Raw genomic sequence first — 13,223 nt, forward strand, 5'->3', positions numbered from 1 at the left:
GACCTGGGTCACCAGGTGTGTGCAATTAATGATAAGGTAGAACAGAAAACAGCAGGCTCTGGACCTCGTAGGGTGAGTGTACCCCTGTCCTATAGTGATCTCTTATTCTAAGAGCATTCACCATCTAATGCAGGGGTGTCAAACTCATTCCATGGAGGGCCTACTGTTTGCAGGTTTTTGTTTATTCCTTTCAATTAAGCCCTAGACAACGAAGTGAGGGGAGTTCATTAGTAATTAGGAAGCTTAACTCATCAATCAAGTATAAGGGAGGAGCGGAAAAACTGCAGACAGTCAGCCCTCCATGGGATGAGTTTGACACCTGTAATCTAAATGGTACATTTGCGCTCATCCTCTCCCTGCTGCCATTCCAAAACCACAACCCCCCCAGATGTGACCCCAAATAATGCAGTCACCACCACTATTCACCCAGATGTGACCACAACTAAAGCAGCTTTTAAATAAAAAAACAATAGTCTTTATTAGGTAAAATATCACATGCATCAAAAGCTCTCAAAATGTAATTCTTTAGGAATATATTCTAAAATGCGGTTTAGCTATCTCAGGATGACAGCAGCAACAAAAAACATTTAAAAACAAGTGAAAAACAAAATCTGTACTGTCCCAAGATGTTTCCAAAATGCACTGAAAAGCTTTTTGATAAAAATACAATGCAGTCCTATCTTGCAGTAACTAATTATCTTAAAAATAAATAGGATCATGAAATCATTTTTTTGTACATTTAGACTTTCTGGTCCACACACAACTCATTTATAGCTACCCCATCTAGACCCCATCTAGTTTTCTCCACAAATTGTGAGGACTTGTGCAACACACATTTCATTTACAGGCATCATTTGTCATTATTCTCAACTAAAAATGGTAAAAGTCAAACATAATTACACTTACAATGGGTAATACAAATTATAGAAATATTGACAAGGTGTACCCTTTTTTCATAAAGCAACACTGATAAAATCTAATTCTTAAAAAAGGACCAACTATTAACAATGAAATATACAGATTACATTCCTGCAGGGAGTAGAAGGGATTATGCGCTATCCGGGATCCTTGGGATGGCCCTACCCTAAACTCTAACCTCTATCCTAACCCTAACTTCAATGGGATGATGTCAGCGTTGGGACATCCCAAGGATCCCCTTTTCCAGAGTAGAAGCTCTAGTAGAGGACGTTATAATGACTGTGCAAGGAGCAGCCAAACCATTGGCTCGCTGCACTAGAAGAAGCCAAACCATTGGCTGTCAGTCTCACTCTCATTAACACTCCAGTCTGGACTCCACAGAGCTTCAAGACCAAATCTTAACTTGAGATACACATGTATCAACTCATTAAAAGTCTGTCCATGTGTGTAACATTTTCTATAGGAGAGAGATAGAGGTTAGTTTTGATGGCTGTATGTGGATGCATAAAATCATGGCGAACGGTAGTGTTGTTGAGTCCAAAGAACGGTAGCAGTCCGGTCTGTGTCTGGCGAGTGTCCACTGACCACGTTAGCTGGCCCTGCAGACTGACCAACCAACAGCAGCAGAGAGCAGTAGCTTTGTATCAAGAGAATTGTGGCCTATACAGTGTCATGTAGGCCCAGTGTGTGTGAGGCCTATATAAACGTCATTTAGGCCCAGGTCTGTGGCTTTGATCCAGTTCTGTGGCTTTGATCCTGAAACTCCATCAGAATCCACAAGGGGTCTCCAAAGAAACATCCAATTCAAAATAACACCTGATTAAAACAACAACCAAATCAGATAGGATGTGTAAGGAAATAAAAAAAGATGTGTGTAGTCCGTTTCCATCTCGAGGTCACAGACTCCTGTGGTTGTGTGAGAGCGACAGAGGAAAACACTCCTCCAAAAACCAAAGGGTTTTGACCTGGAGGGCTAATTCAGTGCAAGAGCAGGTTTAAGGAGGAGGGACTGGGACCGAGCTTCTTCTACCTTCACTCTTCTTTTCTCTTTCACATTCCCTGACATTTCATTACAGTTCATTCTTTCACCATTTCAATACCGAGTAAAACAAAACCCCCCCATGGACACATTCTAGCATAAATCAAACACCCATCCCCACACTTCTGAAGTCACTCGTCTATATAAGTCTCGGTTTTTCCCAGCCCCCTCCATTTAGAACAATATGTCCAGTACTATATACAGATAGGATGATATGCATTTCTCTGTTGACTGGCAGGTCAAATGGCCGCCATCCTCCCTCACTGGATGCGTGGTTCTCCGTGGACTCTGAAGCGGTAGAGGCAGGTGTACTCGGGGTGACCCCAGTTGGTCAGCACCCGCACCTCGATGATCTGGAAGGCCCTTTCGTTCTTCTCCTGGATGGAAGGAAGAGACATAGTAAGGAGTGATAAGTATTGAATCTCAAAGTATCAGATTTAAAAAAAATGATTTTTGACAAAGTAAAAAAAGAGCCAGAGAGGTATATAGTATGCAGGATGGTGAGAGGTTTTTTGTGTGTGTTTGTTGGCGTATGCACATGAGTGTGTATAAATTGATGTAATTTCTTGTGTTTACCATGACAGGGAAGTTCTGCATTGAGTCTCCGTCCTCCTGGTAGGTGTATTGACCCAACAGCTTTCCCTCCTCCTGATACTCATCATCCAGACCCTGAAAACACACAGAAACCAGTCAGTGATGTCAGGCAGGAGACCGAGGCTGAGACCATAGATCGCACATGACCAACAGAAGGCACACTATGTAGTTGCTGATACTTCCAGTACGTGTGTGTCTTACGTAGACAGTGTAGTTGCTGATATTGTCAGTACGTGTGTGTGTGTGTGAGAGTATTACGTAGACAGTGAAGTTGCGCGGGGCGCTGGTGATGTTGCCGGTAGGGGACAGGGCCTTGGGGATGTGCTCCAGACAGAAGGCTGTGGGGAGGATCCTCAGGGACAACCGGATGACCAGGTAACCATGAGAACCTTTAAACGCCCAGCAGTTCCCTGGATACATATCAGGCTGAGGGAAGGAAGGAGAGTTGGGGGAAAGGGGGATGGGCGGAGGGAGGAAGAGATGGTGAGACATGTTACAGTCACTGATAAACGTCTTCTAATCAGTATCCACAAGATAATCCCTGTCCTGTTAAAATTTACAAGACTAATAATGTAATTGTTGAAATAATTTTCAACATTTACCAGTATCTACAAATAAAAACACTGATAAAGAGGAAACAATGTCCCCTGGTGGTGTTGAAAACGACAGCTTCTTTCTGGAATAACTTTATTGAATCAGTGTCTTCTAAACAGCTTAGCAGCTATTCCTGGATTGCAGCTATTGTTGGAATGTGTTTTTATTTGTACACTGCGTTTGTGACCGGAACAATAAAGCTTCTGAATGTTTGAATTGGAGAGCTCACCTGGATGGCGACACGGGGTGACTGGGAGAAGTACCAGAGGGGCACGCTGAACAGACTCATGAGGGCCGTCTTTGTCTCGTACGTCTCCGAGCAGCGCGTGCTTAGGATGCTACCGCCTGACCGCACAGACACATGACCACGTTACATCATTACCACAGTTCAACCACAATAGATTCCTTTCTATTTCTACGCAGGAAGACCACAATAGATTCCTTTCTATTTCTACGCAGGAAGACCACAATAGATTCCTTTCTATTTCTACGCAGGAAGACCACAATAGATTCCTTTCTATTTCTACGCAGGAAGACCACAATAGATTCCTTTCTATTTCTACGCAGGAAGACCACAATAGATTCCTTTCTATTTCTACGCAGGAAGACCACAATAGAGTCCTTTCTATTTCTACGCAGGAAGACCACAATAGAGTCCTTTCTATTTCTACGCAGGAAGACCACAATAGAGTCCTTTCTATTTCTACGCAGGAAGACCACAACAGAGTCCTTTCTATTTCTACGCAGGAAGACCACAATAGATTCCTTTCTATTTCTACGCAGGAAGACCACAATAGAGTCCTTTCTATTTCTACGCAGGAAGACCACAATAGATTCCTTTCTATTTCTACGCAGGAAGACCACAATAGAGTCCTTTCTATTTCTACGCAGGAAGACCACAATAGAGTCCTTTCTATTTCTACGCAGGAAGACCACAATAGAGTCCTTTCTATTTCTACGCAGGAAGACCACAATAGAGTCCTTTCTATTTCTACGCAGGAAGACCACAATAGAGTCCTTTCTATTTCTACGCAGGAAGACCACAATAGAGTCCTTTCTATTTCTACGCAGGAAGACCACATTGGAAATACATGTCTTAAGGTTTATGAGTGTTATCTTCTGGGAAAAAGTGGATCTTTATTTAATCAACCAATCAATCGATCAACGAATGAAAGAATGGGAGCAAGAAAGACATTGTTATTCAATCGTAGGTCAAAATGTATATGAGTCAGAAATCCTAATGCCTGAACCACAACTCTGTGGTGAGGAAACTGTATTGAAAAGCCATCTGACCACACACAGGTATAATGCAACTAAAAACACACAACATACAATAACATGATTCCATACTAACACACACATCAAAATAGAATCCACACAAACAAACGTCACAGACCACTCAGTTCATTTGGCCACTAATCTGATGTGTGGTGTATCTAATGGAGCCCTCTGTGCCTGTCCAATCCACACAGGCCATTAGTATGACAAACAGGCATATTGGCACCCTATTACCTCCATAGGCACCCTATTACCTTCATAGTAGGGCACTATATAGGGAATAGGGTGCCATTTGGGACGAACCCTCAGTGCTGGCTGCTGTATAGTTATGTAACACTAGGCTAATGGCTAGTATAATCCTTCCATTATAAACCACCATCATGGAGCTGGCTCTAACCCACAGGATGGTTCTGAACCACAGGGTGGTTCTGTTCATGGACATGTCAGCAGGCTGGCTCTAACCCACAGGGTGGTTCTGTTCATGTAAACAGAGTGAGAGGTCTCTCTTTACCTCCAGACTCCAGGGCGTAGTCCACTAGGCCCGTCCTATCCTGGGAGTAGAGTTTCAGGGCATTCTGGACGATCAGCTGCACTTGCTAGGGGAGAGAGGCAGAGGCAGGGACGGGGGGGTTAGGATGTGTGTATGGTTAGATACCTTTTGCAGAGACTCTGCCATGCACCTCCACACACAATGACTCCTAGTCTCATTGACAATCATGACCACTTAAAGTAACAGTCATCATATAGTGAAAGTACATCATCTAGGAAGGAGGTGGTTTCCAAGACCCAAATTAAACCTACTCCTGGTCCACTATTCACAAAGCATCTCAGAGTAGTAGTGCTGAATGATCCAAGATCAGTTTAGCCTTTTAGATCATAATGAATAAGGTTATATGGTCAGATCCTAGATCAGCACTCCTACCCTGAGACACTTTGTGGATGCGGGCCATGAAGTCAAAAGCATGCTCTATGGAGAATCTGGGTCCAGGACACCGGTCCATCTTCATAAAATAAATGGAGTGTGTAGTCTACCTCCTCAGACAGTCCCCCGCCCACGGCGGTGTGTTGGACACTCTGTGTAATAGCCTGGGTCTGGGTGGTGATGACTGCAGCCCTGGCCTCAGCCTCCGTCCGGGCCTCGGCCCTGCTCTGCTCCAGCTGCAGCGACACGTTCCTCAGGATGCTGAGCTCCAGGTTGGTCAGGAGGGCCTGCAGGTCGGCCCCGTTCACGTAGCGCGACGATAGCCACTGGAGGAGACCCTCGGGGATGTCTGGTTCTCCCTGGTGGGTCTGGTCGACAGAGCCGTAGAACAGGGCCCGCAGCTCCCGCCTCACCTGGGCGGACACCTGGGTAGACACCTGGGAGGGAGAGGTGAGAGAGAGGGAGAGGTGAGACAGATCATGTGTGAGGGGCTGTAACTGCAGAATACATATACCATCATGTAGAAGTTCAGTTCAGTAACAGCACAGTACAGGCTGTCATTTGGAAGAATGCCATTATATTGCAAAGGTAATGTACAACTACTATAATAAAGAGTGAGCTATATCAGAGCAAGGCACAGTAAACACTAAAAGAGGTAAACAGACAGTTGTCTCTCATACTCACCGTTTCCTGGATTGTGTTCAGCTGCTCACATTTCCCCTGACATCCCATCACCCCCTGCAGGTCGCCCCTGATCCGACCCAGCTCCCCCTCCAGCCTCTGCACCTCCGCCAGCAAAGCAGCATGGGCCTCCTGGTCCACACCCACACTGAGGCGGAGAAAAGAGAAAGTGAAGGGGATAAAGGGGGAAAGCGAGAGAGATAAAGGGGGAAAGCGAGAGAGATAAAGGGGGAAAGCGAAAGGGATAAAGGGGGAAAGCGAAAGGGATAAAGGGGGAAAGCGAGAGAGATAAAGGGGGAAAGCGAAAGGGATAAAGGGGGAAAGCGAGAGAGATAAAGGGGGAAAGCGAAAGGGATAAAGGGGGAAAGCGAGAGAGATAAAGGGGGAAAGCGAGAGAGATAAAGGGGGAAAGCGAAAGGGATAAAGGGGGAAAGCGAGAGAGATAAAGGGGGAAAGCGAAAGGGATAAAGGGGGAAAGCGAGAGAGATAAAGGGGGAAAGCGAGAGAGATAAAGGGGGAAAGCGAAAGGGATAAAGGGGAAAGCGAAAGGGATAAAGGGGGAAAGCGAGAGAGATAAAGGGGGAAAGCGAGAGAGATAAAGGGGGAAAGCGAAAGGGATAAAGGGGGAAAGCGAGAGAGATAAAGGGGGAAAGCGAGAGAGATAAAGGGGGAAAGCGAAAGGGATAAAGGGGGAAAGCGAGAGAGATAAAGGGGGAAAGCGAAAGGGATAAAGGGGGAAAGCGAGAGAGATAAAGGGGGAAAGCGAGAGAGATAAAGGGGGAAAGCGAAAGGGATAAAGGGGGAAAGCGAGAGAGAAGTGTCTCTGTTACACTTGCTTAGGTTTGAAACATTTCCCCAAAATCCCCCATTTCCCAGAAATCCAGTTTGGAAGATCCCCTGATGTCTGGCTTATTACCTCCTGATTCCAGGAATCTTCTAACCAGCATTTCTGGTAAACCAGTTTTGAGAAACTGACACAAATTTTGGAACCCTGGACTTGGCTCCACACTTTAAAAATATAAAAGGTTGCATGCTGTTAAAATAAACTAACTCCAATACACTGGCTCTATTGTTTGATCTAATAATGGACCACTTAGACCAATGTTTCAGTCATAAGACATTAAAACATTGTGGGGCAAATGAAGAGAATCAGTGTGCAAGAGTTTCTTTCCCCATGAAATGGAGTGCAGCTGTAAACCGTAGACAAGTTCTGCACTATATCATCTATGGACGTTAAGCCAGTGACCGTGAACCTACCTGACAGGGACAGAGGCAGGGGCTGGTGTGGCTGTCTCCTCTGTCTCCTCCTTCCGCTGTTCCCGTTTCTGTTGCACCACCTGAAATACAACATCATTAAAGTGTACAGTAATATAAATTAAAATGTAAAGTACAGTAACATAAATTAATGGCCAATAAGCTACAATACAGCATGTGTTGACATGAACACTTTCAGCACGGGCATTATATGTCATCACAATTAACCTAAAAGGACAGGGACATGCTGACTCCTGTGTATCAGATGACTAGACTTGTATGAGTGTGTGTCATACTGTATGTATTCAAATGAACTACCTGAGATGATGTATGTATGGACTGGTGCTTATTCAGATGAGCTGCCAGAACCGGTATGTTCCTGTTTGTGTTCCTATGGGTGGGTAATGTGATGCGTGGGTCTTGTAAGTGTCAGTCAGTAATAAGCTTGTGAGATTGCACCTCAAGTTTAGCTGTTAGCCTGCTAAGATCTAGTGGTGTGTGTTCAGATGAGCTGTGGAGGTAACGTATGCTCCTGGATGGATTCATTTGATCTCACAGGGTTAAATTCAGTCTGGTGTGCATTTCCCATAGACCATTTCCTCAGTCTCAACTGCCAGGACCTGTATGTTCCTGTATGTATTGGGATATGTAGGTAATGGGGTATTGTGTGTATTTCTCAGTAATAGACGTTACCTCAGTTTTAGTAGCGAGGACCTGCAGCAGCCCCTGCAGCTCAGCCAGCCGTGTCTCCTGACTCTGCTGCTGAACCCTCTGCTCTTCAGTCTGCCCAGGAGAGTGGGAGGAGAGAGGGAGAGAAAGAGAGGGAGAGGGGAGGAGGTCACCCAGAAGTAAAGAGTAAGGAACTCAGTAATAAGGAATAGGGGGTCAGTATGGAATGCTTATGAAGCAAAACGGACTGACATCTGACCCTACATAAAAACCACAGATCTGTACATAGTTATCAATTAAAATGTTGAAGCTCAACCCTCTGATCAGCCCTGCCACCAAGCCCCAACCCCATTCCTGCCACCAAGCCCCAACCCCATTCCTGCCACCAAACCCCAACCTCATTCCTGCCACCAAACCGCAACCTCATTCCTGCCACCAAATGCCACCAAACCCCAACCTCATTCCTGCCACCAAGTCCCAACCCCATTCCTAACACAAGTCCCAGTCTTATCAACATCTTTGGTGTCCGGCCCCAGTCCCTTTCCCCTCCCCTGACAGACATCCCTACCTGTGCCCTGTGTGAGGCCTCCTGCTGCTCCAACTCTCCTCTCAGCAGGGTGATCCTGTGCTCCAGCAAGCCAGAGACCCAGAGACCCAGGCTGTCCCTGTCCGTCTGGCTGTCCAGCTGCTCCCTCAGGAGGGTGTACTGGGCCAGGGTGTCCCCGTGATGCTGCTCCTGCCTCTGGTCCCCCTGCTGCACCCGCTCCCACAGCAGGGTCAGACCATGCTCTACCCGCTCCAGACGCTCCAGGCCCTCTGTGTCCACGGTGACTATGGGGGGAAGGACTGGCTGTAGAGGGAGATACAGGATAGACAGAAATAAAGGAGGGACACAGAAGCATAGTGAGAGGTTAGAGAGAGAACAAGAAAGTTTGTTTTAGTCCAACATTCATGAGGCAGATGTATTTCATGAAGAACCATATTCGCACAATACAGACACCAATTGAGAGACGCCCTCAGGCTTCTCAGGCGAGCTCCTCTCTTACCTGTGCCTGTGGGCCGGGGGATGCTGGGGGGATCTGCTCCAGTGGTGTGGCGGGGGTGAGAACAAGGGCAGGGGTCAGGATAAACGATGAGAGGGTGAAGGGGGACACCACTCTGGAGCGCCACTCTGTCAGGTTTATGGCTGGAAGGTAGGAGAGGAAACTGGACGGACCCCAGAACCACAACCCTGAGAGGAGAGAAACAGGGAAATGAATCAACAGGAACTACAGTATGCAACAACCTGCTTGTCTTTACTACAAATGCAGTGAAAGCTTTATTGGTATAGCACCCGTTGTTTCTTAGGTTTCTATTGTTTTACATTTTTTGTGTTTATGCATGAATTTGGGGATTTGATAGTAGCTTGTGGGTTTATGAATGCAAGTCAGTGCTTTTCTGTGTAGACTGTTAGTGTAGAAAGTACAGTGTGTAAAAGTGTTGTTCCACAGAAGGGCTGGTTCTGTAGCTGTGTGCCCAGTAAGAGTGACCTAGATCTGGGGCTGGATTTGGAGTAAGCGCTGGGGGGCTGGTTAACAGCTCTGGTGCTACACAGCTGACAGATTGGCGTATTTGTGTGTGAAGTAGGTTACGTCAGGTGACTCACACAGAAGTAGCAGGAGGGGAAGGAGGAAGAGGAGGAGCTTCCACATTCTGGGCAGGCACCTGAAAGACACACACACACACACAGAGCAGTGAGCAAAACACACCTGAGACATGCACACACACACACACACACACCGTCAAACATAACCTGATAAGACACTGTAACCTTTCCTTCCTCAAATGACAGAAATAATTGAATCAAAATGTAATATTTAAAAGTCTTGACTAAATAATTCAATCATCATATCTGTCATGTGCTTCTAATTGACAGAACCCATCTATCATGACCCCTTGTTTTCATTATTTAATTTCATCTGAAGAAATGACAAATGCCTAAATATAACCAAAATATAATTCAGTCTAATTAAGATTTATCATGGTAGACAGAGCCTGCATAAGAACAGTCATACATATTTATCAAACATGCACAATGATAACTGGGTCTCAGACACAAACAGGAAGGTACAAAGTAAACTTGTCCAATGACAAAAACCTGTAATTTTCCATTGCTAAACATTTGTCTGTTTTACTACAGTTTGCCCCAGATATCTGAAATGTCTCTGCTGTCAATCACATCAATCAAAAGTTACAGCCACAGTTAAATCTTCAACCTTTGATAACAAAGAACAATAGTAGGTCAATAAAAATAATCTACAAATGGATCTTTCTGAGAACTACACGGGCAAAAGTCACGAGTTGGATACAGTAACAGAGGCTCTCACCGGGTCAGGAAGAAGACGTTGAACAGAGACATGAGAGACACCAGCTGGTACCAGCCTGTCCCCAGACACCACAACAACCGTCTGGCTGCTTTACCTGGGGGGGGGGGGGGGTATCGTTACTGTAACGTAGAGTGTATGATAAGAAAGAGCAACTGATTAAACAACTAAATACTGATGATGAAGAGAGGATGGATGCAACACAGGGTAACTAACCTGGAGCTCCCAGGACTAGCCACAGCACCGACAGGAGTCTCTGAGCCACTGACCGTACTGCTGACCCCACTGCTGACCCCAGCGCCAGGCCTGCCCTCACTACATAGTAACCTGGCTGGAGCAGACAGTAGCCTGGAAGGTCAGAACAAACACACAACGTTGGAGCTTTCATTAGAAAAGGGTCTTTGTATGAAACTTTATGTGCTGCTATTTTGGCCAGGTCTCTCTTAAAAAATATATATTTTTATCTCAATGTCAATAAAAACTAACCTGTTAAAATAAAGGTAAAAAAAACAAAGAAATCATAGTGATTCAATTCAGTAAATAGAGTGCTAATGACATGGTAATAACAAATGCTGGGCATTAGGACAAGGCTTCAGTTCACAACTGATTTCAGATCAGCTCTCTGGAGCCTAGTCCTGACCTCAGACACTATCTGCAGTGCAACAAAACAGGTCCTAGACCAGTAGTGGAAGGAAGGGAATTGTATTTCCACACACCCACAGTTTGTATATAATTTGCATTGATGTCAATGAGAGACTCCTATGAAAAGTCTATGTGCACAAGGTTTATAAAGCAAGGGTCGTATTCATTAGGCACCAAACAGAATCAAACGGACTGAGTCAGGGAAGGACTACCTGAACTTGTTCAATAAGAAATGCTTGTTTTTGGTTTCTGTTGCAGAACGTTTTGCTACGGTTTGGACCGATCAATACAACTCTGATGTATGTGTATTAGGTCAGTAAGGAAGAAAGCCAGGGAGAGGAGGATGGGGGTTAACCTGTATGTGTACTAGATCAGTAAGGAAGCCAGGGAGAGGAGGAAGGGGGTTAACCTGTATGTGTATTAGATCAGTAAGGAAGCCAGGGAGAGGAGGAAGGGGGTTAACCTGTATGTGTATTAGATCAGTAAGGAAGCCAGGAGGAGGAGGAAGGGGGTTAACCTGTATGTGTATTAGATCAGTAAGGAAGCCAGGGAGAGGAGGAAGGGGGTTAACCTGTATGTGTATTAGATTAGTAAGGAAGCCAGGGAGAGGAGGAAGGGGGTTAACCTGTATGTGTATTAGATCAGTAAGGAAATCAGGGAGAGGAGGAAGGGGATTATAACCTGTGTAAGCTATAAGGGTCCACAGACCCCCCAGTAGACGGTGAGTTCTGGAGGTCTGTGTGTGACTGTGGACCAGTGTGTTGGTCTCCAGGTGCTGCTTCCCTTTACAGTCGTCACCTGAGGCAGACCACATGACGGATGGATGGCAGACAAGCAGGAAAAAAACAAAAACAAAACACAAATAAATGAAAAATGATGTAAAATTAAATGCAATAAACATCAACGCAACTGAGAAGCAAAAAATGTATAGAACTTAACAAATCAGAAGACAAATAAAAGTTTTAAATAATGTATGAAATGTAAAAGCATTCAAATAAAATGAATAGAATAAAAAGGAAAGTTTTCCATCTTCCTAAGTCAGAGGGTGGTTTAACCTTCCAGACTTGGAATTGTATCAACTCACTACCCAAGGCTTTTACTCGTGACATATAGTTAAATACACTAAAGAGGAACGATGGGTACATACTGAAGATGCACATGCTCATCCCCAGAATATTTTGACGTGTCTATTTTCAAAGGATGAAGCTAAGAACATTAACAACTACATAGTTAAGAACACTAAAACAATATGGAAGAAAATGAAACGTATTTTACCAAAACAACCAATATCACTCCCTAGAAACACAACCTTATGGAATAATCCTTGGACAGCTTTTCAGAATTCATCGATAAACTGTCCCACTTGGAAAACTAAAGGCAAGGACAGTTGGAGCATAACTAATGAAATTACAGTTAACAAAAATGTACGCTTAATCCAGTATAAAGTAATGTTTAGAATTTATTATACAAGAGAAAAACTCTGAAATTCTACAGCACAACAGCGAAGTCATGTCTCAAGTGTAAAACTAATAATAACTCCATGATCCTTGCTTTCTGAGACTGCTACAACGTTGGGAAGTTATGGGCGGAGCTAGAGAGTTGTATTAGTAGTAGTATTACAACGTAATAGATGTAATCCATCTGTCTGCATAGTTCAAGATAGTCATGTGGGGGTGTAGTGAGATACCCAATGGGCTGGACGATTCTCTTCTCATCAATCATTTTGAAAAAACAGATACTAAAAACTTGGAAATCGATCAATCCGCCATCATTGACACAATGGAAAAATCGAATGATGTATTATTGAAATAGCATGGTACGAATTGGTACAATTTAAGACCGAGTTGCAAACAATAATTCAGGTACTAGGGATGGGAGTGTGAGCATGCATGTCTGGGCAGATGAGATGTAGTCATTGTTTGTATGTCTATACATTTTTGTTTAAATGTTTAGTTTTTTTTGGAATGTAAAAAAATGAAGAAAAGGAAAATCCAATATTATAAAAACTACCAACCATAGAAAAAATGCTTTTGAATGAGTGAAATGTCCACAGTGTAAGAGCTGCAACACAGTTGACAGAGAACTGTCTGTCTGTCAATCTCTGGTTGCGGTCCAGGTTGTCTTTATTGCAATCAAAATGCGTAGTTGATCAAATCTTAGAACACAGGAACCACGTTAATATGAAAAAGCAATCTTCTGAGATGTACGCATGTGCAACAAAGAAAGGCAACGTTCCAGGTTCTCTCTTTGGTAACACAGCCCATCCCTT

General features: G+C 44.4%; 1 protein-coding gene across 7 annotated transcripts in view; it reads right to left on the reverse strand.

Annotated features, from left to right (window-relative positions):
- Positions 1-452: 452 nt before the first annotated feature.
- Positions 453-13,223, reverse strand: part of LOC129833664 (SUN domain-containing protein 1-like) — a 48,329-nt gene continuing 35,558 nt past the window's right edge. For 6 of the 7 annotated variants that reach the window (XM_055898392.1, XM_055898388.1, XM_055898389.1 and 3 more), the window contains 15 exons: positions 11,636-11,752; positions 10,529-10,660; positions 10,316-10,409; positions 9,595-9,653; positions 8,996-9,180; positions 8,518-8,799; positions 7,974-8,063; positions 7,284-7,363; positions 6,030-6,174; positions 5,456-5,782; positions 4,935-5,019; positions 3,375-3,490; positions 2,810-2,977; positions 2,534-2,626; positions 453-2,334 (listed from right to left, as the gene is read on the reverse strand). In XM_055898392.1, the coding sequence (XP_055754367.1) occupies positions 2,218-2,334; positions 2,534-2,626; positions 2,810-2,977; positions 3,375-3,490; positions 4,935-5,019; positions 5,456-5,782; positions 6,030-6,174; positions 7,284-7,363; positions 7,974-8,063; positions 8,518-8,799; positions 8,996-9,180; positions 9,595-9,653; positions 10,316-10,409; positions 10,529-10,660; positions 11,636-11,752 (2,090 nt within the window). In that variant the 3' untranslated portion in view covers positions 453-2,217. The remainder of the gene's footprint in view (positions 2,335-2,533; positions 2,627-2,809; positions 2,978-3,374; positions 3,491-4,934; positions 5,020-5,455; positions 5,783-6,029; positions 6,175-7,283; positions 7,364-7,973; positions 8,064-8,517; positions 8,800-8,995; positions 9,181-9,594; positions 9,654-10,315; positions 10,410-10,528; positions 10,661-11,635; positions 11,753-13,223) is intronic. The other variant, XM_055898390.1, reaches the window with a different exon arrangement.

The sequence above is a fragment of the Salvelinus fontinalis genome, chromosome 34 (genome assembly GCF_029448725.1).
Source record: "Salvelinus fontinalis isolate EN_2023a chromosome 34, ASM2944872v1, whole genome shotgun sequence".
In the NCBI taxonomy this organism is placed as follows: Eukaryota; Metazoa; Chordata; class Actinopteri; order Salmoniformes; family Salmonidae; genus Salvelinus; species Salvelinus fontinalis.